Source organism: Saccopteryx leptura, chromosome 11 (genome assembly GCF_036850995.1).
Source record: "Saccopteryx leptura isolate mSacLep1 chromosome 11, mSacLep1_pri_phased_curated, whole genome shotgun sequence".
Lineage (NCBI taxonomy): Eukaryota > Metazoa > Chordata > Mammalia > Chiroptera > Emballonuridae > Saccopteryx > Saccopteryx leptura.
Window position 1 is genome coordinate 80,461,783 of NC_089513.1, and position 25,278 is coordinate 80,487,060.

General features: G+C 47.0%; 1 protein-coding gene across 5 annotated transcripts; it reads left to right on the forward strand.

The window, feature by feature from the left end:
* The first annotated feature begins 641 nt into the window (after positions 1-641).
* On the forward strand, positions 642-20,764 carry LOC136382965 (butyrophilin subfamily 3 member A3-like). 5 transcript variants are annotated; one of them, XM_066352370.1, is made up of 10 exons: positions 642-823; positions 10,505-10,589; positions 10,807-11,148; positions 12,997-13,278; positions 14,572-14,772; positions 14,890-14,910; positions 14,990-15,016; positions 16,285-16,311; positions 16,709-16,735; positions 18,864-20,764. In XM_066352370.1, exons 2-10 carry the CDS (start codon positions 10,511-10,513, stop codon positions 19,547-19,549), a joined length of 1,692 nt encoding a protein of 563 aa, XP_066208467.1. In that variant the 5' UTR covers positions 642-823; positions 10,505-10,510; the 3' UTR covers positions 19,550-20,764. The 5 variants fall into 5 exon arrangements, with proteins under 5 accessions (XP_066208467.1, XP_066208468.1, XP_066208465.1 ...); XM_066352371.1 differs by lacking the exon at positions 642-823 and adding an exon at positions 1,332-1,375; XM_066352368.1 differs by lacking the exon at positions 642-823 and adding an exon at positions 5,564-5,706.
* Positions 20,765-25,278: the final 4,514 nt, after the last annotated feature.

The following is a 25,278-nucleotide window of genomic DNA, read 5'->3' on the forward strand; positions in this document are numbered from 1 at the left end:
AGATTATTCTAGAAGAAATGTACACAATGATCCAATTGGGATCTCTGGGGCACGGGAAGGGAACTTTGTGTGGGTGAGGGAATGCTGGACCTAACCAGTCCACCTACTGACAGATAAAGAAGACTTTGTTTGCTGCCGCTGTCCTGTGTCCTGCAAGCACTGGAGTGCCACCTCTCGATGGAAACAAAGGCTTTCTCCTCTCACTCAGTACCCTCACATCTTTCACTCCATACTTGCTGAATGAGTGACAAGCTTTCCATAACAGCTGCTGTCTGGCTCCAGTCACCACCCCGAACCCCTCCTTGTGTACCCTCATTTCGCCCCTGCCTTTCACAAGCCCAGCACCTTGAAGGAGATTCCTCGGCTTTGGGAAGAGGTTATTCGTGTTCATCTTAACACCTGCCTACGTACAACCCCACCTCTCAGACAGGTACACATAGAAAACGAAAAGGGAACTAACAAGGCCAGATAAACACAAAAGACTATTTACAGTTGTGCGTTTTGAATGCTTTGTGTCTGTGTATTCTACCTAGCAACAGATGAGGAGTGGACTCGGGGATGCCATTGGCTGGCGGGCCCGCCGCCGGCCAATCCTGGACTGAGAACGGTCACTGGAAATCTTGGGACCCAGGTCACAGGGGACACCGGGTCCCAGGTCCCCAGCCGCACACAGCCTCTGGAGAATAAACGTTTTCTCAGCTTTCGGGAAGTATTGCCATCCGGCTGTGGCTGTGCCCATGGGCGGGTTACAGAGAAGAGCAACCGGAAAGTCATCGTTTGAGCATCAGCAGAGGAAGGAAGACGCCTTAGTGGATTCTGGCAGGTGGGACCGCGGTGGCCGCTGCGCTCGTGTGGGGCCAGGGGGCGGGGGAGGGGACGGATCTCGGTGGGAAGGGCAGGTCCCCGGAGAGGGGCTTCCTGGGGGACTCCACGCCTGGCCTCCCTGGGGTCGCTCAGGTGCTGCCTGGAGGAGGAGGTTGTGGAAGGATGTCGAGTGACGACCGCAGAAACTGAGCTCTGTCCCCAGAAGTGACCCGACCCGAGCAGGGCGACTGGGGAACGCTCACTTATTCCTGGAATGTTCATGAGCGCGTCTGTGCGGAGACGCTGGACCTGAAGAGGAGGAAGGGGGGTGCCCAGGATACAAGTGGGGGCTCTGATGTCACCAACACGGGTTACAGGGTCGTTACCTAGATCAGGACGGTGGTGCCAGTCTCCCTGGTGATTTCTCCAGGTCTGCGCCCCCAGGCCTGTGGTCCCGGCCTCCCCTGGGTGACCGTCCTCCGTGCTATGGAGCCGGCTGCTTCCCTGCACGTCTCCCCGCCTGACCCCCGGCTCTTCTTCGCCCTCCTGGGCTTGTCCGCACTGGTCTCAGGTAGGGCGCTGCCACGGGCTCCTATCGACGCAGAAAGGGAAGCCCACACTTCCCGCTGCGGTTGTGATCACCCATCCTTCATTCTGCACGTGTTCCTGAGTTTATACCAGAGCCACTTATAACCCCAAATAACCAAAATATTATCATTCAAACATTTAATTAAAGCAAAATAGGGATGGAGCATTTAGCACTCTTTTTTTTCCAAATTTTCGAAATGTGATGAGTATTTCACATTGACAGCACGTTTTAGTTGGGACTGGATTGTGTCTCCCAGGTTGGACAGCTCTAACTCCTGCTGTGTCCAGGCCTGCGATGCCCTGGGCAGCAGGAGAAAGCCTCTGTCTGCACAGGGTGTGTGTGGGGTTAAGGGTGGGTTCCTGTCTGTTCTGATCACCGAGCTCTGGCAGCCTCAGCAGACACTTAGTGGCCATCTCGTGCTCCAACCAGCACAGCTGTGGGCCCCAGAATCCTCAGCCCAGGACGCCCCTCGCTCCTCCCCTGGAATAGCCACTTCCTTTCCCGCCTTAGATGTTGGAAGGCTGGTGCCCCCACTGATTCTGCCCCTTTGTTGAACAGCCCAGTTTACTGTCGTGGGCCTGCTGACCCCATGCCGGCCATGGTGGGAGAAAGCACCGTGTTAAGCTGCCACCTGTCACCTGAGAGAAGTGCCGTGGACATGGAGGTGCGGTGGTTCCGGTCTCAGTTCTCCCCGGCGGTGCTGGTGTACAAGGGCGGGCACGAGAGGCCGGAGGAGCAGATGGAGCAGTACCGCGGGCGGACAACCTTCGTGAGCGAAGACGTTAGCAAGGGGAGGGTTGTAGGAATACGCTGTGAAGACTTGCACGGTTAAGTTAAACATTTAGAGGCAGATAGGCACCCCAGGGCGAAAGTCCTGAGCAGTGGAGAGTCCGGGGGCCTCTCTGACCCCGTGCCGGAAACAGCAAAACTGCAGGATAAGATTCAGCAACAAGAAAGTGTTTAGGCTCTTAGAAGTCAGCATGTTCCTTGTCCTTTACTTCACCCCCTGAAAACTTCCGTCTGCTTCCTTGAGTTATTTGTACTGGCTAATAAATACCGAGTAAGGATGGATATGGGGGTGAGTCCCTCGGTCTGTGGACCGAGCTGTTGCCTCCCCCCCCCCGGGGCCTCTGGCAGTATCTAGTCTCCAGATAGTTCATTGTTGCTGCAACAGAGGGTGGTCCTCATCATTCACACATCACAACTCAGGACAACGGCGTCTACTACTGTTATTTCCAACAAGGCAGGTCCTACAATGAGGCTGTTAGGTTCCTGGTGGCGGCAGGTGCTTCATTTCACTCGTTTATCGCCTTTTTCACTGTGTGACTCTTGGGGGAAGTTTCTCCATGAACCTCAGGCCCCTGCAGATCAGCATATTTTTGCCTAGAATCCCCTTTACCTCAGGAGGACAGCTTCCTCCTGCCCAAGTGCCCAATGTGTGGGTTTGCCCCACTGAGCTATGGGTAGAGATTCTAGAGAAGCTCACTGAACTCAGCGGGAAGGTTAAATCCCTACAGATTATTCTCATGTTACTTCTTACAGATCTCTAAGAGTTTTCTCCAGTAATATGCTGTAGAATTAGACATTAATGTGTCATCAGTTCTGAGCTCCAAGCTCATCATTGAAATGGGGGTATCTGGCAGAAGTCTTGGGTTCAATTCCCAGTCAGGGCACATAGGAAAAGCGACCATCTGCTTTTCTCCCTCTCCCCCTTCTGTCTCTCTTCCCCTCTCGAAGCCAGTGTCTCCATTGGTTCGAGTGTCGGCCCCGAACACTGAGGATAGCTCAGTTAATTCAAGCACTGGCCCCAATTGGGGTTGCCTGGTGGATCCCGGTTGGGAGGCATGTGGGAGTGTGTCTCACTATCTCCTTTCATCTCACTTAAAAAATAATAAAATAAAAATAAAACACAAAGAACTTCCATTGGAAGGCATGTGTTTCTTTCAGTGCACCTGTTGCTGCTGGTGGACACAGACTGGAAATAGTGTCCTTCCCGGAGTCACAGGAGAGGCATTTCCCGTATTCACCCATGGAAGGAGTGGAGGCACTGTGACAAGACTCACTATTAGGGTGCATGGGGTACACTTGTCCTGGAAGAGTCTGGCGCTCTGTCTCATTGTCCACCAGGTGGCTCCAGTCCGTCTCGCTCTGGCTCAGGAGGGCCAGAACCCAGAGATACAGAAGGTTTCCCTGTGTCCTGTCCCCATCTGCACACCCACCACTAGGGCTTGATGATGCCCTGGCTGCAAACGGGCCTGCACTTGGGCTGGTGCCACTGCTGAGGAAAGTGCATGAGTCAACACACACACACACAGACTAAGGTGGGGTTTTTTTTATTTATTATTATTATAATTCCCTGAGCTTGAAAAGGATAATCTTTGCTTTCAAACTATCCAATCTTCTTTCACATTCTTCCCTGCTTCTGCTGGACCCTCCCCACAGCCAATCCAATTATTTTCCGAGATTGGAATTCTCCCCTCATGATCACCTTTATGCTGTGCCTGTCTCATAGCAGAAGGACCTCCCCTTATGCCACGTTGGTATTTACTGCACACACCTCGGCAGAGAAATGGCCCCTTTACTGTTTACTTCTTCCCACTCCAGGTCTACTGGACCAGCCCAGGTGGTTTTCTGGGAAGAGTGGGAAGTGACCCTTTCTGCTTTCCCTGGGATTAGTGCCCACGTTGGTTGCTGTCCCCTGGGGTGCCTGAGAAGCTACAGCTTCCAGGCTTAATTAGATGTCTGGCTCTAGCTGCTTGCCTATGGTAACACATGGACAAGGTTTTAAGGGTGACCTGCCCCAGTTAGACATTACCATCTCTGCAGCTAAGATAAGCATTTATGGAGGCATTTCTCTTTTGGCTTACATACCCCTCCACCCTCTTACCTCCCTGGCCCTAACACACACATGCATATATGTGCTAAACAGCAGAGATTATCTGCAACACACAACGTTTCTTTAATGAAAATTGAACCTTGCTATATATACTGATCCATTTCATACACATTGTCTCTCAGCATCATATAAAGGTCTGGATGACGAGACCCTATTTCCCTGAAAACACCAAAAGATGCCAAACCTTCTACACAGAAACCCCTTATTGGAAGCTCAGCTCTAGGTAGGAAATTAGGCTGTTACTCTGCGTCAGAGTAACCTAGATCCTCCAGAAGAGACTGGAATGTCTTCCTCTTACTGAGCGTCCACCTCAGTAGAGAAATAGAACACAAGTTCCACCTACAAACCATCAGCTCAAACTTAGTCCACCAGCCTCTTCCATCAAGGGCAAGGGGCACGTTTCAGTACCCACCCCCTGCCCAGTTCGGGTTTCATTACTAAGAAGCAGCAGCAGGGAACTGATATTGCACCTCTACCACAGAACCTAAATTCAAACAATGTAATGTAGTAAAATTCAATCAGCCAAAGCCATATTAAAGCCCTGGAAGCAATAATCATCACCTTGAGATCTAAATAAAGTGTCTTTGGAAGCCCCAGGCTACAGGTGGATGTGCTGTTTGTTCCAAAGACCCCTAACAGAAATGTATTCACTGCCTATCTTGTCTAATCTCAGAAAATACAGACTCCTGCAGGAAAAGGAGAAATAAATACACCTAAAAATCAAAGTGCAGCACAAATAAGGTGCAGAAGACAAATGGACCTTATCAGCAACGCTCCAAATGTAAATTATATGAAAAATTTAAAACATGCCCATAGGTCCCTGACAGCACTGCCTCTGGAAACCTGAGAATTATATTATTTGGGAATGTATCCGAGACCTGAATTTTTTAAAGGTACCAAAAAGGTGGCATGGGTCTGGTTTCTTTCTGTTTATACTTTCACTGGGCTCTGCTGTAAGAGATGTCAGCAAACACCTTTCTCTCCTCACACATAACATCTGTCCTATGTCTGTTTAGTTTTACTTATAAATGCATTATGATATAAAAAAACAAGAGCAGGCATATATAATGAAATACTGATCACACACATCCACACCCAGGAGTGATTCAAACAGGTCAACACACAGGAAGACGCAGAGTGTGGGAATCAGGGCTGGAGCTGGTCTTCACTGGTACCATCCAATACAGGGTCCCTGTTCATGCTGACCTTGCCCACTGGTTTCTGCCCAGCAGCTGATGAGACACAGAATTCTAAGCCAATCAGAAAACAAGTGCTTTCAAATGGGGACTTTGCACTGTTTCTCCTCCTGAGCAAGCTTTTCTTTACCCCTCACCCTTTCTTCCGGATCAGAAACTGAAATATAATGGAGAACTACTGAGAGTCTTTGTTCTGTGACTTTCATCTGGGGGTGCCAAGGGTAAGTAGGGGGACTTGGTAAAAGCAGGGCTCCAGGGACCCTTCGGGGAGAGGCTGGGAAGCTGGTGAGCCTACAGGACGTTCCTCACCCAGAGGAGGAGTGTGGTGCTGTGAACAGGCAGGTGAGGGCACAGGTGTGCCCACAGAGGCCGGGCAAGGCCGTGCCTGCATTTGGTAATTGGTGGGAGAGAAACAACCGGAATGTGGGAGCTTCACCGCTGCCTGTTTCTAGGATCCTGTGGTCAGAAAGGAGCAAAGACCTCCTACAGTCTCTCCTGCTCCTCTCTGGGAGTGTGTTCTAAGAGATTCTAAAAGAGAGGTGTGTGTCTTAAAGATTCATATGTAAATATGTTCATTACAGAGTTATTTGTAACATAGAAAAAGCTAAATCAATTTACATATACAACAATTGGAGAATGGAATAACAACCTGCTGTCTGACCACAGAGGGGTTTACAATTCATATGTATATGTCTGTTAGCCATCTGTCCCTCCTCTTTTTTTTTTCTTTTTTTCTTTCTTTTTAAATGAGAGGAGGGGAGGTAGAGAGACAGACTCCTGACCTGTCCAATGCTCAAATCAATCAAGCTAGCACCTGAGGCTGACCCTCTGACCAACTGTGCTATCCTCAGTGCCCTGGGCAAATGCTTGAACCAACTGAGCCACTGGCTGTGGGAGTAGATGAGAGAGAGAAGGGGGAGAGGGAGGGGAAGAGAAACAGATAGTTGCTTTTCACATGTGTCCTGAATGGGGATCAAAGCCATGATGCCCACATGCCTGGCGGACATTCTAGCCACTAGGCCAACCAGCCAGGGCCTGTAACTTCTCTTTCAAGAAATGTCTATTCAAGTTTTCTTCCCACTTTTAAAATTGGATTGTTTGTTTTTTGGTGTTAAGTTGCATGAATTCTTGATAAATGTACAATATTAACCCCTTATTAAATGTATCATTGGCAAATATCCTTTTCTACTCCACAAGTTGTCTTTTCATTCTGTTGATGGTTTCCTTTGCTATGCAAAAACTTTAGTTTGTTATGATCCCATTTGTTTATTTTTCTCTTGTTGCCCTTGCTCGAGGACACATATCCAAAAAGATATTATTAAGAACTCTGTCAGAAAATCTATTGACTATATTCTCTTCAAGTTGTATGACTTTGGGTCATGCATTTAAATTTTTTAATCCATTTTGTGGTTATTCTTGTATATGATGTAAGAAAACGAGCCAGTTACATTCTTTTTCCACATTTCTGTCCAGTTTTTGTGGTAAGGTACCAAAGAATAGAAAATTAATATTAATATTTTAAGGAAAATAGTCAGGTTTCTTTTCCCCTCTTTTCTGTAGAGAATAAAGAGAAAGAAATATGCAAGTTTCCTAGCTTGCAGAAACACACTGTGTAGGAAACTTCCTTCTACCAGGAAGTTTAAAGGGCATTTTATTAATTTGGGCTAGGTATACACAGAAATTTTGTAAAAATAATTTTTTGTGTGATTTACACCAACTCAGGATGGTCGATAGCATTGTATTGTAAGATAAAGAGGGGAAGGAGATTTAGATTCCCTCCCCTCCCCCACACCTCTAAGGAAGCAGGTAAATAGGCTAGCCAGGTGCAGGAAGAGTGAGATTAAGAACACCTTTTCCTATTTGATGAGCCATTTGCAGGCATTTATCCCCTGACACCATGGAAACTACCCCTCCTCTCCTGAAAACGTATAATGAATGTATATATCTCTAAACAAAGGAGTGGCAAATGAACACTAGAAAATTTAGAAATGTCTTTTAATACGTAGAATAACATTTTTGCTATTGTGTTACCTTGTAAGTTATGATATATAGGAATATTTTTATAAATCCTATGGACAAAATGTTATAAACTTGCTAATGAATTGTGTCCCATCCCCCTCCTCCTTTTCCCGCCCGTGCGCGCGCGCAAAGGTATACAACCTGCCCCAAGGGCTGTGCCTGGTGCACATGATTTGGGGCTGCAAATGCCCCGTGTAGTTATATGCGGCTGGCATATTTAATAAATCTCCTCCTTTTAATAAACCCGTTCAAAATTCATCTGGCCTTGGTGTCTCTACGTAAACCCGCGGAAGTGAGGTACGGGTACTTTACAACATTTTAAAGTCCAGTTAAAGACTCTGTTTTTAACACCATTTTATATTTTTGCCTCCTTTGCCAAAAAGTAATTGACTATGTGAGTGAGAGCTAATTTCTGGGCTCTCTGTTCTGTCCAACTGAATTATGTCTCTGTTTTTATGCCAGTACCATACATTTTATTAGTGTATCCTTGTAGTACAGTGTGACATCAAGGAGCATGACACTTCCAATTTTGTTTGTTTTCCTCGATATTTCTTTGACTATTCAAGATCTTCGGTGGTTCCATATAAATTTTAGAATTATTTTTTCTACTTCTGAGATTAAGGTAATTGGTATTTCAATAGGGATTGCATTGATTCTATATATTGCTTTAGGCATTAAGAATATTTTAACAATATTAATCCTTGAGCACAGCATGCCCTTCCATTTATTTATATCCTCTTCAATATCTTTCTTCAGTGTCTGATAGTTGTCAGAGTTCAGGTCTTTTACCTCTTTGGTTAAATTAATTCCTAGGTGTTTTATGCTTTTTGATGAAATTGTAAATGTGAGTTTAAATTATCTTCTCCTGATTATTTATTATTGCTATATAGAAATAATAGCAATAATATTATTTTATATCCTGCAATATTACTGAATTCATTTATCAGTTTTAACAGGTTTTTGGGTGTTGTCCTTAGTCTTTTTGATTTGTTGTATCAAGTCATCTGCAGATAGTGATAGTTTTATTGTATTTCCCCATATATAAGTTACACCCTTTTTCGAAAAATTTGGTCTAAAAACTGGGTGTGTCATATACAGTGGTTGTAGAAGTGTGGCATTTCAAATGTCATAGATGGAACTAAGGAAGAGGCAGTAGATGAAGACAGTGATTCGTTATCAGACACAGACGAGGTCAAGCTAATGGATGAGAGTTTTGACAGTGATGAGGAGTTGTATGAATTTTATGGTGAATAAAACTTGAGTTATATAACTTTATGTAATACATTATTTTTTCCAAATTTCGGACCCCAAAGTTAAGGTGCGTCTTATACATGGAGAAATACAGTATTTCTTCCTTTCTGACTTGCATGCTTTTCTATTTCTTTGTGTTGTCTGAGTGCTGTGGGTAGGACTTTCAATAATGTTTTGAATAGAAATGTCTTTTTCCTGATCTTAAAGGAAATGCTTTTAGCTTTTTACCATTGAGTTTTATATAACTGTAGGTTTAGAAATCATGATTTTAATAAAGCATTTTATTTATATTAGAACAAATTTGGGTATTTAAATTGTATCTATATTTCACTTTGGTAGTTTTTACTTTGATGAACAGAATTAAACATAATGCTTTGTGTTAATGCCTGATTTTATTTCTTTAAGAGTAATCCTTACAAGTAGAATTTATGGGTCAAAGGATAAAATATTTTTAAGGCATTTGATATATATGAATACATCCAGAACTATATACATTCGTATAAAGTATATGATTACCATTATAAATCATTTAAGTTTTATTATTTTAGGTTTTTTTATTCTAAAATTGTCTATAATTGGAATAAAAACAATACATTTCTACTAAAATAAGTGGAAATATATTTCCCACTCTTGAAACTTTTAAAATTTTAAACTTTCAGATAATTATAAAAGTATAGAGGGCAAGGAATTTCAGCTTCTGCTCTGAGTGAAAGGGGAGCCCCGGAAGGGGTGAGTGGAGGAGGGAAGGGAAGTGAGTCAGGAACCTCTGGCTGTGTGCTGAGCATAGACTGTGGGGGCTCCAGTGAATCCGGGACTCAGGGGGAGGGTCCTGTGCTCCTCAGAGTGTGATGGGGGAGGCGGGAGCTGGCTGTCCCAGGGAATTGTGGGTAAGTGAAGGCTTCTGTCCACGTCCTCAGGGTGGAGCCCAGGGTTTCCTGATGGCTAGGGTTCAGGTACATACATCTAACGTTACATATTTTATGGATAATTTTTTACGTTGGAATCAAAGGTTAAGAGACTGCCTAGCACACATTTTCAGAGGTTTGCAGGTCACCAATGATCGTGGGTTTCCCCCCAGTCAGAACTGGGAGCAGAGGTCTCCAAGTGGAATTTTCCATCTTCTTCTAGGTTGATGTTTCTTTTGTTTGTTTGTTCTAATTTTTATTTATTGATTTTAGAGAGAAAGCATGTAAAAGAGGGAGAAGGAAATGCCGATTGTTGTACTATTTCTTTCGGCATTCATTGCTTGATTCTTGTATGTGCCCAGACTAGGGATGGAACCCACAACTGTGGTATATTGAGATGACAACTGAGCAACCAGGCCCCGGCCGGTTGGCTCAGGGGTAGAGCATTGGCCCAGCATGTTGGCCCGGGTTTGATTCTGGCTTAGGGCACACAAGGAAAGCAACCATCTGCTTCTACCCCCCATCTCTCTCTCTCTCTCTCTCTCTCTTCTCCTCCATAGCCATGGCTCGAATGGTTCGAGCAAAGTTGACCCCAGGTTCTAAGGATGACTTTATGACCTCACCTCAGGCACTAAAATAGCTTGGTTGCAGAGCAGCAGAGCAGCAGCCCAGATGGGCAGAGCATTGCCTGATAGGGGGCTTGCCAGGTGGATCCTGGTCAGGTGCATGTGGGACTCTTTCTCTGCCTCCCCACCTCTCACTTAGTAATTAAAAAAACAAAAACCCAGCAGGGCCAGGTCATTTCTACCCTACTTCTCATTGTGTCTCTCTATCTGCACAATAGACAAAAATGGTGATGTCCCTGGCCTTCCATCTGCTTGACCTTCCTGTCTGCCTCACCTTGGTCCAGCTGCTCATCCCCTGCTCAGGTAAGGAATGGCTCTGTGTTTATGTATCTGAAGCATTTATCTATAATACCCAGTATGAACCTTGGATTCCTCCCCATCCTGGAAAGCCTATCCTGACTGTACTTCAGTTAGGACCGGGTACCTCTCTAGGTGTTTCTTACCTCACCTCTTCTGCCTGGGACACCCCCTTCCCCTCTGCCTAGCTCCCACTGATGGAGCACCTCCTTCTGCTGACCAGCTCAGTTTGACGTGCTTGGACCCACTGCACCCATCCTGGCCGTGGTGGGTGAAGATGCTGAGCTGCCTTGCCATCTGGTCCCGAAGATGAACGCTGAGAAGATGGAGCTGAAGTGGGTGCGACCCAGCCTCAGGCAGGTGGTGCTCACGTATGCACATGGGAAGGAAGAGACACAGGCAGCAGAGTATCGATGGAGAACTTCGATTTTAAAAGACAACATCACTGAGGGGACGGCTGCTCTCCAGATTCACAACGTCACAGTCTCTGACAGCGGAGACTACCTGTGTTATTTCCAAGATGGAGACTTCTATGCAAAGGCCCTGGTGGGGCTGAAGGTTGCAGGTGAGCCTCGGGTCTGTTCTTGTTGTTCTTCTGTGGGGCCTGGGGCACAGTCTCCACACCCACCTCAGAGTACTTCTGGCTACTCACCAGCTCCTGTTTCCTCTGCCTTCCAACTCTGGTTCTCTGAGGACCTTGACAGACACAGGTTTTCCTCCAGGTACAGTCCCTCCTGCGTCAGGTGACGAAGTCCTTCATTGCGGCCACCAGGGTCTAAGCAGGGGAGTGGGGGTCAAGGATAGGCAGGATGAGAAAACCTCCCTCAGTGGTTGTCACAGAATTGCATGGGTTCAGCTGAGTTCTAGAGAGTGGCCATGGTTTCTCCAGGTGCACACTGCTGTGGGTCCAGGAAGCTGACCTGCAGGGACATCACCTGTGCTGCCCATGTCCTCCAATCAAAGGCCCCAGAAGCACACCTGTAGTTGAGCGAGTTGTGTTCAGTACTTGTTGCAGAGAAGTGACAGAGAAGGCACACATGTGGATACCATGGGGTGTCCTAGTAAGAAGGTGTCAGGTAAGACTTGGTATAACACTTAGGCTGTTAGGGGATTGGAGGAGGGTTGCAGGCGTCCCCAAACTACGGCCCGCGGGCCGCATGTGGCCCCTGAGGCCATTTATCCGGCCCCCCCACCGCACTTCTGGAAGGGGCATCTCTTTCATTGGTAGTCAGTGAGAGGAGCACTGTATGTGGTGGCCCTCCAACGGTCTGAGGAACAGTGAACTGGCTCCCTGTGTAAAAAGTTTGGGGACCCCTGGTAGAACTTTGCTCTGAACTGGATGCTGTCAGAATGGTGCAGGGTGTAATTAATCACACACCCCCTGCACTGGGTAGTTTTGGTCAATGCTGTGGTCACGACACTGCTTGTATTTTTCTCTGTGCTCAAACCCAATTGTTGAGTTGTCTTGATCTTGTCCTAACCCATTCAAGTGACAAAGTGCCCTTGTCTGCTGCTGCTGTTCCATGAACTTGCTCATGTACCAATGTCAGGGCTGCATTTCTTTTGGGGGGTGCATAGCCTTGACCTCTGTCTTGTGCCAGTGTTGGTCAATGGGTTGGAAGGTGGTAAGGCAGGGGGTATAGTTTTGTCCCAGCAAGGCCTCTTCAGCTAGATATAGTCCCTTCCTACAGACCACAGCTCCTCCTAAGAAAGTGTTCTCTATGTGACTCTGTTTTTTCAGGTCTTCAAAAGGCTTCATCCCTCATCCTTTAGGGTCTAGGGGTTTAGGGATCTTTGGTTACATCTTCCCTGTGACTGGCCCTGTGTCAGCCTTCTTTCATGTAGTGATTTTCCCCTCTCCACAACCACATATGAAAATTTTCCTGGGTCAAGACACCTGAAAAGGAGGCTGACAATCCTAGCATTAATGACATCGAGCTGTTTACAATGCACAGCTTAGGCGGTGGAGATACAAAGTGCATGCCGTCCCCACCACATGGCGAGGGCTAAGTTTACAAAGGACAGAGCAGGAAAGATTGGAGTAGAGGTGCATGACCAGCCTTAGCAAAGAGAGAACAATTTACATGCTTGCCCAGGGCCAGGTGAGGGCCATTTCCAGGAATCAGCATGTCTGAGGCATGGATGGGTGAGGGGTCCAGCAATCTCTAAGAGGATTTATAAGAAGTCATCTCTCTTCTGACACAGAACTTGCTGGATCTAGCATAAGGGTCCAGCAATGATCAAGCAATAGTCACATTAAGGAACTCTTTCTCTACCACAGCAGATTTTAGTAAACAGCTCCTCAGTGAAACCCTGCTGAAGTTCTCTAGTGTGAGTATGCCCTCCATTCCTGTGAATGCCCTCACACATACAGAGGGCTCCCCGTAATCCAGGCTCGTCTTTCCTTCCACAGCGCTGGGCTCTGATCTCTTCGTTGAAATGAAGGGTTATGAGGAAGGAGGGATCCGTCTGGAGTGCACGTCTGCAGGCTGGTATCCGCAGCCCCACATCGAGTGGAGAGATGACAGGGGACAGAACTTGTCCTCTGTGGCAGCACCTGTGACTGCAGACAGCCTGGGTCTATACGCAGCCTCAGCATCTGTGACCGTGAAAGGCGACTCTGGGAGGGGGATCTCCTGTATCTTCAGAAACCCCCTGCTCAGCCAGGAAAGGACAGCCAGGGTTTCCATTGCAGGTGAGTGCCCTGCCGCTACCTGTGCTTAGCTGTGGCCCCTGGGGGCAGGCACTGACTCTCTGCTGCTGACTTGAGTCTTTGCAGTGGACGTAAGGCACAGAGCAGGGACCTGGGTACTTCTTCCTCCTATAAAGCTGTTTATGTCACAGACATCTTCTGAGCATTTCCTGTGTGTTACAGACTGTGACCGGCAATGGGAATTGTGGGCAAATGGTAAGATCAACAAAGACATGAGGGAATGGGAAGGGGAGGATTATAAAATACATATCTTAAAGGGCTAATTTCTTTAAAATATCGAACAACTTGGTAGTTAAATGAGCAGAAACTGTGAATTTTAGTTCACAGAAAAGGAAATAACTCACAAAAGGATGTCCAATCTCACTGCATAAACTTTTTGCTCTGTGAGAGTGGCAACAAACCAAAAACAAGGTAGTTGACAACACTGCAGATGGCAGGACTGTGGGAAGACAGTGACTCTTAGATGTTTATAATTGGAATATTTTTGGTATAAACTGGCACAACTTTTGTTGGGGACAATACAGCAACTTTTATCAAAATTCCTTATTTACTGACCCAAAAATGCACTTCTGGGAGTTTTATTGGACAGTTGAGCTTGTATTTGTGTAAAATGACCTGTGTGAAAGGTTACTTATATACCGTTAACTAGAATAACAAATATTTGGAGACTATGCTACTGCCCACGAGTGGGGAACAGGTACGCAGTGGAGGGTTGCACTGTGAAGGCACAGACATTCTCTCTGTGCTGACCTGGACGGTCCCCAAGACACTGAGCAGAGAAAACAAGCTGTAGACCAGCTTATGTACCTTGGGTGTAAACAAGAAAAAATAAGAATATATGTATATTTTAAAATTTAATGAACATTCGAATGCACTCTGTGTCGCGCATTTTATAAGCATTACTTTAATCCTTTTACCTGTTGGGACTCCAGGAACAGAATGGTGAAGTCATTAGTTCAAGGTCCCATTCCAGTCAGGCAGAAGAGCCAGACGCTGAACTAGGCCCTGCAGCCCGGAAGTTAACATTCTTAATCACATCTACAGCTGACTAACGAGAACTAATAAATGGATCGGTGGAGGAGGGAGTGGAGAGCAGACCTCAATAACTTTGTGTTTATTTTTTTATATTTGAACTATTCCCATGTGAGAGGCAGGCATGTCAAGACAATAGTGTTCTGTGACACTAAGAGTTCTGACCCCTCTGGGAAGAGAACCATCTGTCCCGAGACACCCCGCGGCCCCGCCTGGCTAGAGGCTGATGCTGTCCCTGCGCAGGTCCCCTCTTCTGGAACGCACGGCCCTGGGTGGTGGCCGTCGCGGTGACCCTGCTGGTTCTGCTGGGGCTCCTGGTGGTGGCGGGGTACTTCCTGTGGCGACAGCAGAAGACAAACGAGGCTCTGTCCACGGAGATGGAGAGAGAGCGAAGGGAGAAGGAAGAAGAACGGGCGGAGGAGCAGCGGGAGCGAAGCGCCAAAGGTGAGTTCCGGCTGCAGGAGCGCGACCGCCCCGCCCCAGCCCGCGCCCCCACCGCGCCCGTCCCCCCTCCATCCCCCCTCCATCCCCGTGATGAGACTTTTTTCTGCTTCTTTCCAGAGAAGCTGCAGCGCGAACTCAGTAAGTACCGGTCCCCGCCCCGCGCGTCCCGGGGTCCCTGCGTCATGCCCGTCACCGACTCCTCACTTGTTCCCCGCAGAGTGGCGGAAGGTGCAGTACCTGCCGCGTGAGTGTCCCGGACCCTCGTCTCAGACTCTGCTCAGATATGATCCCGCCCTTCCCTCACCCCTAACCGCCCGGGGGTGGGGGAGATAAGGACGCTGATGGGGAGCCGGGCAGGGGTTTTCTCAATGGAGAAGGGGCTTCAGTCTCCACCAGGGGCCGCTCGCACCGGGACATCCAGGGGACACAGGAAAGGACAGGGGCCAGGGGAGGTGGACTCAGTGTGTGAGGTCCTTCTCTCCCTGGTGGCTTTACACAGTCTGTAGTCTGCTGAGAAGAAACCAGAGGAGAGAGAAGTGTCCTCTTAAAAAGAGGTGTGGCTACAGTGTCAGGTGTCACAGATACCGCTGCTGAAAAAAATAGTATCTGAGATTTTCTCATTAAGTCCGTCCAGTTATTTTCGGAAGTAGGCAGGAAATAACACAGACTGAGAGAGACGCATTCTAGCACACATATACACACACGACTGCACACGGGGAGCCCATGCCCAGGTATGGGAGTAAGGTAGTCACCTCTTATCCGAGGGGGGCGCATTCCAAGACCCCCTTGGATGCCTGAAACCGTGGATAGTACCAAACCCTGTATATGCTACATTTTTCCTTTTCACTTAAAGGAAGGCTTCTCATGGACATACCTGAATTCCAATATACTGCTCTTGTGCCTTGTGGTCATTATTAAGTAAAGTAAGTGTGACTTGGACACAAGCACTGAGACACTGCCGTAGTAGATCTGATCATTGAGCAGGTAGGTTCCTAACTGGCTAAAGGGATGGCGGGGAATACACAAGGTAGACATGCTCAACCAAGGGACTGTTCGCTAGGGGGCAGGTCAGAGCAGGATGACATGAGATTTCATCACCCTAATCAGAGTGATCTGCAATTTACATCTTAAAAATTGTTTATTTCTGGAATTTTTCATTTTACAAATTGTTTATTTCTGGAATTTTTCATTTAATATATTTTGACTGCGGAATACTGAGGGTAACTGAAATTTCAGAAAGCAAAACCCTGGACACAGGGTGACTGCTGTGTAAACACATACAGAACAGATCTGCAGTGACAGCTGGGAAAGCTCGTCCAGGATGCCTGGGGGGGGGGGGGTATTAGATGGAGTTGATTTTGAAGAGGAGAGACAGCAGAGAATAGAACAGGCAGAAGGAGATGTAGGAAGGGTGCAATGGTCAAAAAGGAAGATTAGATGGGTGCAAAAGGAAGAGAAAAGAAATGACCCAGAAATGACAGCTTAGGTGATGGTCTGCTGTCTCCCTTGCAGGTGGGGAGAAGGCTCAGGCTTATGCTGGTGAGTGATTCTGATGCTCTCTGTGTACAAAGCATTTAAACCCTCTCTCTGCTGATGAGGAATAATCAGATCCGGCTCAGAGGCCCATGTTCTGTGGTGCACCACCTCGCCTTTCTGAACACTCAGAGAGGACCATTCAGAAATAGTGTCCCCTCACCCTGTTGACACACATGCCCACACATGGACAAAGTCCAGCCATGTTTCCTGCAGCCCCTGTATGATCGAGGAAAGCCCAAGATTCGGAGAGGTTTCATGCCTGAGCCGCAGAGCTGTAGATGCAGGAAACCGGATGTTGGAAGAGACCGAGGAGAGGAGGGAGAAGAGGCTTAGTGAGGGGGATGGGCGGCGGGAGAATGGAAATAACTACCTTTCCTTCTGTATCTCTCCTTTCCTTCAGAGTTGAAGATGACCCTTTTCCAACCTGGTGAGTCACTGTATGTCCCCTAAGACAAGGACTGAGGGACCCTGCTCCCTTTGTATTCTCTAGTTCTTGACTGGGAGAGTTCTGGGTGGGTGACTTGAGGTCTCTGTGTGTCCTCAAGTTCCTCAATGTTTCTGAGTTTTAGTCTCCTTTTTAGATGATGGTGGTAATTCCTACTATGTGAGGGTTGCAGTAAAGACTTAAATAAAGTAACAAATGTGTATTGGTCAAAACACCAGCAAAAAAGAGATGGCCTATTCACAATGGCTGTTTGACGACAATGACGACAATGACCACTGTAAGGTACCTTAGAACCTAAAAACAATGCAGGCCACTCCTTAGAATGTAACAGATCATATTACAGGGTAATATACTTACATGAGTACTGATAACCCAGATCAGAGCATGGAACAACCCAGCAATCTGCACAGATTATTTACCACTAACAGAGCCATTACAGTTTTGTTTTTTTGTTTGTTTGTTTGTTTTTAGTGAGAGGAGGGGAGGCAGAGAGACAGACTCCTGCATGTGCCTGACTGTGATCCACCCGGCACGCCCACCAGGGGGCGATGCTCTGCCCATCTGGGACATTGCTCCATTGCAACTGGAGCCATTCTAGCACCTGAGTCAGAGGCCATGGAGCTGTACTCAGCATCGAGGCCAACTTTTCTCCAATGGAGCCTTGGCTGTGGGAGGGGAAGAGAGAGACAAAGAGAACGGAGAGGGATAGGGGTGGAGAAGCAGATAGGTGCTTCTCCTGTGTGCTCTGGCCAGGAATCAAACCCAGGACTTCCACACACCAGGCCGATGCTCTACCACTGAGCCAATCCAGGGCCAGTACTTTTTTTTTTTACAGTATAACTCGGGCACTAATGATACATAGGGTAAAGGAACAACAAAATTTGGTAACACCAGGTCATACCTCCTGGTGGTCTTTTGATAGATGGTTCTTTGTAATTGATACTATCACTAGTTTGACACTGACCTCAGATGTCACATCGTTCTAGCTATTACTAACAAAAAAGTTCATGGCTATATATTAAGGCAAACAGATAATCATCACCTGGCAGGCTTTGGTGTGCTTGTTGAGGACAGTGAAGTAGATCAATGGTCACAGTATGAAAAGATGAAGAAAATCAGTGACACTAGGTGCAGTTGGTTGTGTTCACAGCCACATCTGCACAGTGATGAAGGGGGGTTTAGAGAAGGGACGACTAGCAGGGGGAGGGGTGGCATTAAAGAAAACCAACAAGGATGAATGGTGCCCCAGGGCTCCCACAGTGGGAGCTGTCACCACCCCTAGGCTGAAGGGGGAGAGACAGGGAGCAGTCACTGGAGCCCAGAGGAAGCTGGAGCTCAGGGAGAGGCTGCCTGAGAGGAGTCAGGCTCTGTCAGAGCATCTCCAGTGGAGGAAGTGGGGAGCCAGTGCTGGGCCTCTTTCCTTTCTCCTTCCTGTCTCAGCTGGTACCTCCCTTTGGCCAAACCCAGCAGGTACCAGAGGCAAGGAACCCAGTGCTTTTGTCCATAGATGACTGATTTCTGGGTCAGAGAGGGTGAGCAAAGGTGGGGAGTGGACCTAAGAGCTACAGTGTGTACCCAACATGTCCCCAAGCACAGAAGAAACATCACACCAGGCACTTTCTCCATGCCTGTCATTGGGCTACGGACATCACAATTTGTCTTATTCTACCACAGAGATTAGTATTTTTACCCCCATTTTACACTTATGAACTTGAGACTCAAGATATTATGCAGTTTTTGTCTGTGGAGGAAAAAACTGTAGAATGGGAAGTCACCCAGCTCAGGAGGGAGCAAAGGCTGAAATTTGAGTCCATGTGACTATACAGCACAGGTGGGCACAGTCATGTTGGGGAGGGAAACGGAAAAGGTGGAAGGTGACAGCTCACTATGGTAGCTTAGACTGATCCTGACCCTCCCCACCTTCTGCTTCCTCACTGAACACTCTCCCTTCCCTGTGGGTTCTCGCAGCCTGGCTGAGGGTCACATCCAAGACAGGCTGGGGACCCCAGGCTCTCATCTCAGGCCTCCTCGGACAACCCCAGGGCTTGTAGGCTGAGATTCTGAGTTCCAGGAACCATGGCTGACTCCACACTATCCGAACCCTCTGCAGCTGATGTGTTTCTGGATCCGGGCACCGCGCACCCCAACCTCATTGTTTCCCAGGACCAGAGGAGACTGCAGTGGGCAGACACACAGGAGAGCCTGCCTGACAACCCCAAGAGATTTAACTGCCTTTGCTGCGTGCTGGGCTGTGAGAGCTTCACCTCAGGGAGACATTTCTGGGAGGTGGAGGTGGGGGACAGGGAACATTGGCATATTGGGGTGTGCAGGGAGAACGTGGAGAGAAAACATTGGGTTAAGATGATACCCGAGAATGGGTTCTGGACAATGGGGCTGTCTAATAAGAACAACTACAGGGCTTTTACAGAACCCTGGACCAAACTGACAATTGTTAACCCTCCTGAAAGAGTGGGGGTTTTTCTGGACTATGAATTGGAGGAGGTGTCCTTCTACAATGCCATCGATGGATCCCACATCCACACCTTCCCACAAACCTCCTTCTCTGGGCCTCTGGGCCCTGTTTTCAAGATTTCAAGGTTGGAGCCCACTGTCTTGACCATTTGCCCAGCACAAAGAGGAGTGGACAGTTCCCTTGTGCCTGACACAGTTCCTGATTTTCCCCTGGAGACCCCAGTAACCTTGGGCTCAACTGAAGAGAATGGGGACCCTCAGGCTGAAGTAACAATGTCTTTGCTTCCTCCTATTGAGCCTGCAGTTGAAAGCCTGGAACGCTGAGGTCACCGGTCCGAAGCCCTGGGCTTGCCTGGTCAAGGCACATATAGGAGTTGATGCTGCTTGCTCCCCCCCCCCCACACACACACACATGTTCTTTCTCTCTCTCCTCTCTAAAATGAATAAATAAAAGCTAAAAAAAATAAAAAATAATAAAAAAGAAAGCCTCCTGAACAGCAAAATGTCACCACAATAAAACTTACTAAAAACACAGTGTGAAGCACTTCACTAATGTTAGTTCAACTTTTACACATGACAGAAGGAGGCGGTGCAGAAAGTGAGTTAACTTTCCTAAGGTGACGTGGCCAGATTCAGCCTTAGCTTCTATACATAGATAACTTAAAATGTACCAGGTACTGTGCTAAATGCTTCAGGGGTATCTCACTCACTAATCCTCACAATCCTCTGTGAGGTAGTCTCATTTGGAAATATGAAAACGGGGCCAAGTAAAGTGACATATAATTCATGCAGAAAGTCGTGTTGAAGAGAGAGGTTCAGTGTCTGCCCCCTCCCTCTACCTCTGGACTAGTCCTTTGCAGCCATCTGTTCTTGCCAACATGTTGGGCAAAGTCACTGAGATTCCCTTCTCAAGGTACCATGGATACAGGCCAGAGTCAGTGACTATGAAGACCACACCCCACTTGGATTCTTCAAGGTCAACTGCATTATTGACTGGTTTCTGCAGGATGATTTCTTCCAGAAAACAAAGTCACAGTGACCACATCACACAGCTGAGATGGCACTATAGGTCAACCTGTTATCCAACAATGAGACCTGTGATCATGGAGCAGAACCAACACTCCTACTTCATACATAAAGATCTGTGAAACACAAATTTGGAAGAAGGGGGCTAGATGAGCTTCAGTGACGTTTCCATCACATTCTAGATCCATCTGCAGGGAAGGGACGTCCCACCGCTGATCAGTCACTGATGTTACTGGAGGTTCCTTTTACCTGGTGGGTCTTGGGGAAAAGCCACTCTTCATCATCATCACTTGATTATTTGCAACTGTATGTCCTCTATCCTGTGTATGATTGTCAGGCTACATTTGTTAATTTGTTAATAATCTTCACTCTTCAACTGAGCTTCCTTTAGACTTCAAGCCCCCACAGTGTACTCACCACAGTTGGACAGTTTATGTCTTAGCAACTGTTATACAAATTTTTTATTTTATTAGTTGTGTATTGCTGCCATAATAATTACCACAAATTTCATGACTTAATACAACACAGATTTATTACCTCACATTTCTGTAGGTCAGAAGTCCAACATGGCTCCCACTGGGCTGAAACCAAGGTGTCTGCAGGCTGGGCTCCTTTCTGGGGAATCCAGGGAAGAGTCTGCTTCTTGCTCATTCTGATTATTGGCAGGAGCGAGTTTCCTGCAGTGGTGGGACCCGGGTTGGCATTCCTTGCTGGCTGTCAGGAGAAGCTGAGAGCTCTGTGGGCTGGGAACATCTGGAGGTGTTCTTGCAGGAGCAGGTGTGAGGGAACAATTCAGGTGAAGGGAATGCCGTGGGGACAGAGTCCCAGTTGTGGAGTAATTGCTGGTGGGGACACTGTCAGTGTGCCAACTGCAGTGTCAGATTGAGTCACAAGGGAATGAGAGGCCTGCAGAGAAAGCATTTAGGCGTATGTAGGAAATGTTAAGAAATGTGCCTTGGGAAGATTATTCTAGAAGAAATGTACACAATGGCCTGATTGGGGTCTGTGGGGCACAAGAAGGGAACTTCGTGTGGGTGGAGGGGTGCTGTACTCAACCAGCCCACCTGCTGGCAGAGGAGGAAGCCCTTGTTCGCTCCCACATCCTGGATCCTGAGGGCACTGGAGTGCCACCTTCTGATGGAAAGACAAGGTTTTTGCCTCTCACTCGGCATCCTCACATCTTTCTCTCCATAGTTTCTGAATAAGAGCTGCTGTCGCTGCTATCTGTCTCTAGTTTCCACCCCAGCCCCTCCCTGAGCCCACCCATATCTCCCCCCACCCTCTACTAGCTCACCACTTGAACAAGATTTTTTGGGTTTAGAAAGAGAGTGCGTATGTTCACCTCAATGCCTGCCCACGCCCAACTTCACCCCCTACACACACCTGCAGGTGTTCATTCTAGAAGATCCTCAGCCAGTGAGGACCTGGATTGTGGATAAACCCTGTGTTCTCATCCCTCAGTGACAATTCTGAGATGGCGGCTTCCAGTTCCACACGGTCTCTCAGAGAGTCCCCAGAGAGACTGAGCCCCAGGTGCCCCCACATGTATCCAGGTTTTACCTCATCCTTTTTTGGGTCCTCCCTGTCTCATTTCCTCACTCCTCCACAGTGTTTTCTGGGATCACGTCCCAAATAAGTTTTTTGCCTGCATCTCTGTCTCAGGGTCTGCTCTTGGGGGAACTCAGACTAAGACCAGGTCTGAGGTGGGAACAATAACAACAGCAAAATCAAGAAGAAAACATGAATAAACTCATGGTTGGCTCTTAAATTTTCTAAACTCTGTATCCTCATGTTTTCTGGATCTAGTCCCTCAGGGAGTGAGTGTAGCCCTGCTGGGAGGCTCTGCCCCACCAGGCGACAGGGAGAGGCTGAACTGGGTAGATTGTAGGGAGCACGCAAAGTGCTCCAGACCTCCCAGGTCCTCCCTGCATCCTCCTGGTTCTCCCTTGCTCAATCCAACCTCACTTTATTGGCTTCTCTAAGTTCCTTATCTTTCCCTTTTGTTTATTCTAGGAACTCTCCTGTTTCAAAAGCATTTCTGGGAATATGACTCAGAGATGTCTCTACTCAACCTGACCCCAGGGCATACTTCACCTCCCCAACCCCACACCTGTCTCTCTTCCGCAGAGAAACCAATCTCGGGGCCTCCTCACTTCTCTCCCTGCCCGTCACATACACAGTCTCTGTGGAGCACAGTGCACATAAATTCAACTCAACACAGGCTTGGTTAATAGGGGAGTGATGTCATTGTTACAATGTCAACACATCATGGGGTCATATCTGATTATTACCAGTGAGCCAACAGTGTGTGCTCGGGGAAGAGCGAGGGACCACAGAGCTCAGTAGCAAGCCAGAGAACACGGTGCTGTATACAATGCCCTTCACCCAGCCCTTTGTCTTAGCTTGGTTTAGCCACATGCAAAAGAGACAAACCCAAAAGCCCCAGCCAGAGCCGTCTCCAGGGCATCCCCACAGTTCACAGAAAGCTGCGGCTGGGAAGAGGGGAAGACACACTACTTTCTTAAGGCTTGAGAGGGTGTTGTGGGTTGAGACAACCACATCTCCATCCAAATTCTGCCAATGGTTAGGTCGGCTCTTGGAGAAAATGAAGGAAAAGAAAGACACAAAAGAACACCAGATTCTCCAGCATTTTCTTGAGCAGATTAAGGTGCCTGTACTTGGTGCTGGAATCACTACGGAGATATGCCAGGACTTTTAGGCAAAAAGTGACGTGAACAGATTAGAATTTGGGAAGTCATTCTCCTGGCAGTCTGGTGCATCAGTCTTTTGTTGGGTCTTAATCATGGTCTCAATTAAAATGCCAAGAACAAACTGTAGTGGTGAAAAATTTTTGCCACAAATATAGAGTTGACATCTTCAATTTTAAAAAACTCATACAGATTGATAAGAAATGACACCAGAACTTGTCTAGAAAAAAAAAAAATCTAAAAAATGGACAATTGGCTTGAAGAATTCACTTTCAGAATGTATTTAATGGTTAGTATGAAAAGTGACCAGCCTCTCTATGATGTCGATGCATAGTGAAATAATTATTTAATCCATTCAGCAGTGTAGTCAGTGATTAGGCGAGAAAGACATTTCCTGTGCACTATTTATAATAGACAAAAAAACCTGAAGATGTCCTCAATCTTAGGAAATATATGAACCTATAAACATGGTTGCACATAGCTGTTAACCATGTTTTCAATTATGCAAAAGCCTTATCTATTCTGGTGTTTTGTTTTGTTTTTTAATGTGTATGATCATAAAAAAGACTGGGAGAAAATATGCCAGACTGTGAGTAATTTTAGAGGTGATTCTTAATTGGTGACATTATGGGTGATTTCTACTTTTAAAAAATATTTTTTTCATTTTTTAAGTTTTTCCATGACAATAAGAGGGTTAGCCTCCAATGAGGAACACGGGCCTCATGAATTGCTCCTAGGGAGGCAATGCTTTTCGTCCTGAAAACTGAATCACTTACACATACTCAGGGCTTACCTTATATCTCAACCCACAGAAATAAGACAATAATACAGGCTTACCCTCTTCTAAATCCTTACTGTATGCTAAGTGCTTTACAGGCTTAATCTCATGGCATCCTCCCAAGACCTCTCTGTGTAATAAGGTGCCAAGGAACTGTAAAATTTAGCATTAGCAATGCCATTTTAAAGAGGAAAAGTCAGGCCTCTTACCCCCTCCTTTCTGTGGAGAAAGGGAAGAGAAGAATGCAAGAGTTTCCTGGCTTACAAGGGCAGCTGGGTTTAGCTGACTCCTAGCATTCTCTGAAAGGGTGCGTGGGGCCACTTGCCACACAGAGCAAAGAAGATAGAATTTATCTGAAAACCTTAGAAAAAAATGTTTATGTACCTTAATCAAGAATTTCTATTCTTGGACTCACCTTAAAGTCATGAGAGTAACATATGCCTCTAGACCAGGGGTCGGGAACCTATGGCTCATGAGCCAGATGTGGCTCTTTTGATGGCTGCATCTGGCTCACAGACAAATCTTTAATAAAAATAATAATAATAACGTTAAAAATATAAAACATTCTCATGTATTACAATCCATTCATTTCCTAACGCTTATGTTCATGGTTGCAGGTGGCTGGAGCCAATCACAGCTGTCCTTTGGGACAGCACCAAATTTTTATTGGATGGGTCTTTGTATGGCTCTCATGGAATTACATTTTAAGATATGTGGTGTTCATGGCTTTCTCAGCCAAAAAGTTTCCCGACCCCTGCTCTAGACAAAGGGATCACCAGCCCCTCCTTACCAACTCCAACCAGTACTTGATTTTGTATAAAAGCACACTCAGAACTGTATGAGGCCCTACATGATTTGGGATTGTGCCCCGTGTAGCTAGCCGGCTAATTATTGATAATAAACTCTTCAAACATTCATCTGGACTTGATGTCTTTGTGGAACTCGCTGGTTACATTACAACATCTGAAGAAGGTTATTATTAACAATATTCCCATTTTAGAGATAAAAGAACCGAAGCTTCACATCCCATCCCAGAGTTCTCTTGACCCCCTTTCTTTTTTCACTCCATCCCATTTGGTTAATCCAGCTCATCAGTGTAGATAGATCCTGTTCTCTGAGCAGCAGACCGCAAGTCCAAAGATGCTGCCCCATTGCTGGAAAACTCCAAACTCCTTTTCCAGAGTAAATACATAAGGGGAAGGGGGGGGGGTACAGGCCGTCCCGAGAGCACTTCCCCCTTCCGTCTCCCGCTGGCTTTAATTTTGCCCCCGGGGCCTGTACCAGGCTTCTCACTTGGTAGCAGTGGCTGGTCAGCGCCTTTTCCTGCAAGATCCCAGGTCAGTCTCTGCGACTCCTCTCATCCAGGATGCATTTTCTCTCCCTCTGGCTCCTCTCTCCCAAGTCCCAGGCGTTCTGCAATCCACACCCTTCGCTCTCCTCTGCTCCTGGCCTGTCCCTCTCCTCCCAACGTTTCCTGCGTCCTCCACTTCATTCCCGGGGACTCTACCTCCGCTTCCATCGCCTTATCTATATCCTCTCTG